The sequence below is a fragment of the Propithecus coquereli genome, unplaced genomic scaffold (assembly GCF_000956105.1).
Source record: "Propithecus coquereli isolate 6110/MARCELLA unplaced genomic scaffold, Pcoq_1.0 Scaffold120, whole genome shotgun sequence".
NCBI classification, from domain to species: domain Eukaryota; kingdom Metazoa; phylum Chordata; class Mammalia; order Primates; family Indriidae; genus Propithecus; species Propithecus coquereli.
This window is the reverse complement of record NW_012136081.1, coordinates 1,751,666-1,753,046: the sequence shown is the minus strand read 5'-3', so window position 1 is coordinate 1,753,046 and position 1,381 is coordinate 1,751,666. Positions and strand designations below refer to the sequence as shown.

The 1,381-nt window shown below is 39.5% G+C and overlaps 1 protein-coding gene across 1 annotated transcript in view; it reads right to left on the bottom strand.

Annotated features, from left to right (window-relative positions):
• LOC105827328 (chromosome unknown open reading frame, human C11orf85) overlaps nucleotides 1-1,381 on the bottom strand; it is a 49,431-nt gene that overhangs the window by 27,078 nt on the left and 20,972 nt on the right. The window contains exons 2-3 of the mRNA XM_012665412.1: nucleotides 830-877; nucleotides 28-145 (exon numbers count right to left, since the gene is read on the bottom strand). Of these exons, the coding sequence (XP_012520866.1) occupies nucleotides 28-128 (101 nt within the window). The 5' untranslated portion in view covers nucleotides 129-145; nucleotides 830-877. The remainder of the gene's footprint in view (nucleotides 1-27; nucleotides 146-829; nucleotides 878-1,381) is intronic.

Sequence of the window (1,381 nt, the reverse complement as noted above, 5' to 3'; positions counted from 1 at the left end):
AGCTTACCCTCCTACCTTTAAAATTACCTGATGCTGTTGCCATATCTGATTTTGAATTTATACACATTGGGTCCTGCATGAAGAAACCTCGTCTCTGGAAATGGGTAGGTAAAGGGTTTTAAACTCATTGCTTCCAAACAATAGCCTAAATAAAGTAGAAATATTAGAGAATTACTAAAAAACTAAAGATTGCTCCTTATGTACAGGAAAGGAAGCCTGCCCAATCTGTAGCATTTCTTCGTAAGTAAAATATCCAACACTCAGCACTACTGCCTATGTACCAGACTCAGTTCTGCTATTAATCACCTGGGTCATTCTCCTACTTACATGGGGAAAATACATGGTGTGCTGGAATGATCTCTATGCTTGAAGTCAAAGACCAGAATTCAAGTTTTATCATTTATGACTTGTGCACATCACTTCTCTTCCATAAAACTAAGGATACTAATATCTTCCCTGATGACTCACAGGGTTTCTGTTAGAATGAAATGTTTCTCCCAAATATCCCTTGAATCTATTCTCTCTCCGCATTCCTACTTTCCCTGGAACCTCAGTGGATATGAAGAGGGCTCAAGTTAAATAACGAGACAATCAAAAGGATACAACAATAAGAGGCCAATTAGGAGGACCTCTGCTATCAATTTTAGATGAAATTAAGTGATTACCACAGCTCCCTGACAGAGTCAATGTAGCACATAAAGATATACGCTGTTTCCCAGTGATGCCAGGGAACGCCTTATTTTCCCGGCCTCTCAATTTACCCTTCCTCTCCACCACTTGCGAGGCTGCCGTGTGTCTCAAGAATGCCTACTATACCCCTAGCACTTACTGGTTTTATTTTTTCTATCCTTGAATCTCTGCCCTCTTAAAATCCTCTCTGTGGGAAACTGAGGAAATGGGAGAGATGGAAAAAGAAGGATGCCACGTTTCTTCTCCTCCAAGAGGGCATTTGGCATGTGCTCAGAAGTAAGAATCAAGCACGCTGTGATTTTCTAAGTCACTAGGGTTTTCCTGTGCCTCTCTTTATTTGTAAAGTAGAGATGATAAAGATAATAAACCCTGCACTCTGTCTCTTCACAAGGAACTTTAAATAATAAATAATTAGAAAAAGAGGTCCAGAGTTCCTAAGGATCAAAATGACCTATATACAACACAAATATTGATTTTAGGGGCAACCGAGATGGACTGGATAGAACAGGCACAAAGTAAGGAGAATCTGAGTTTGAATCTCAGCTCCCACGTCTCTAATTAATTTCTCTGAGCGTTGGTTCTCCTACTTACCCAATAACATCTATCAACAACTTCTGTCACACCCTATTTTAAGTGCTTCACATATATTATCTCACTTAATCCTCACAACAAGCCTATGAGATAGTCTAAA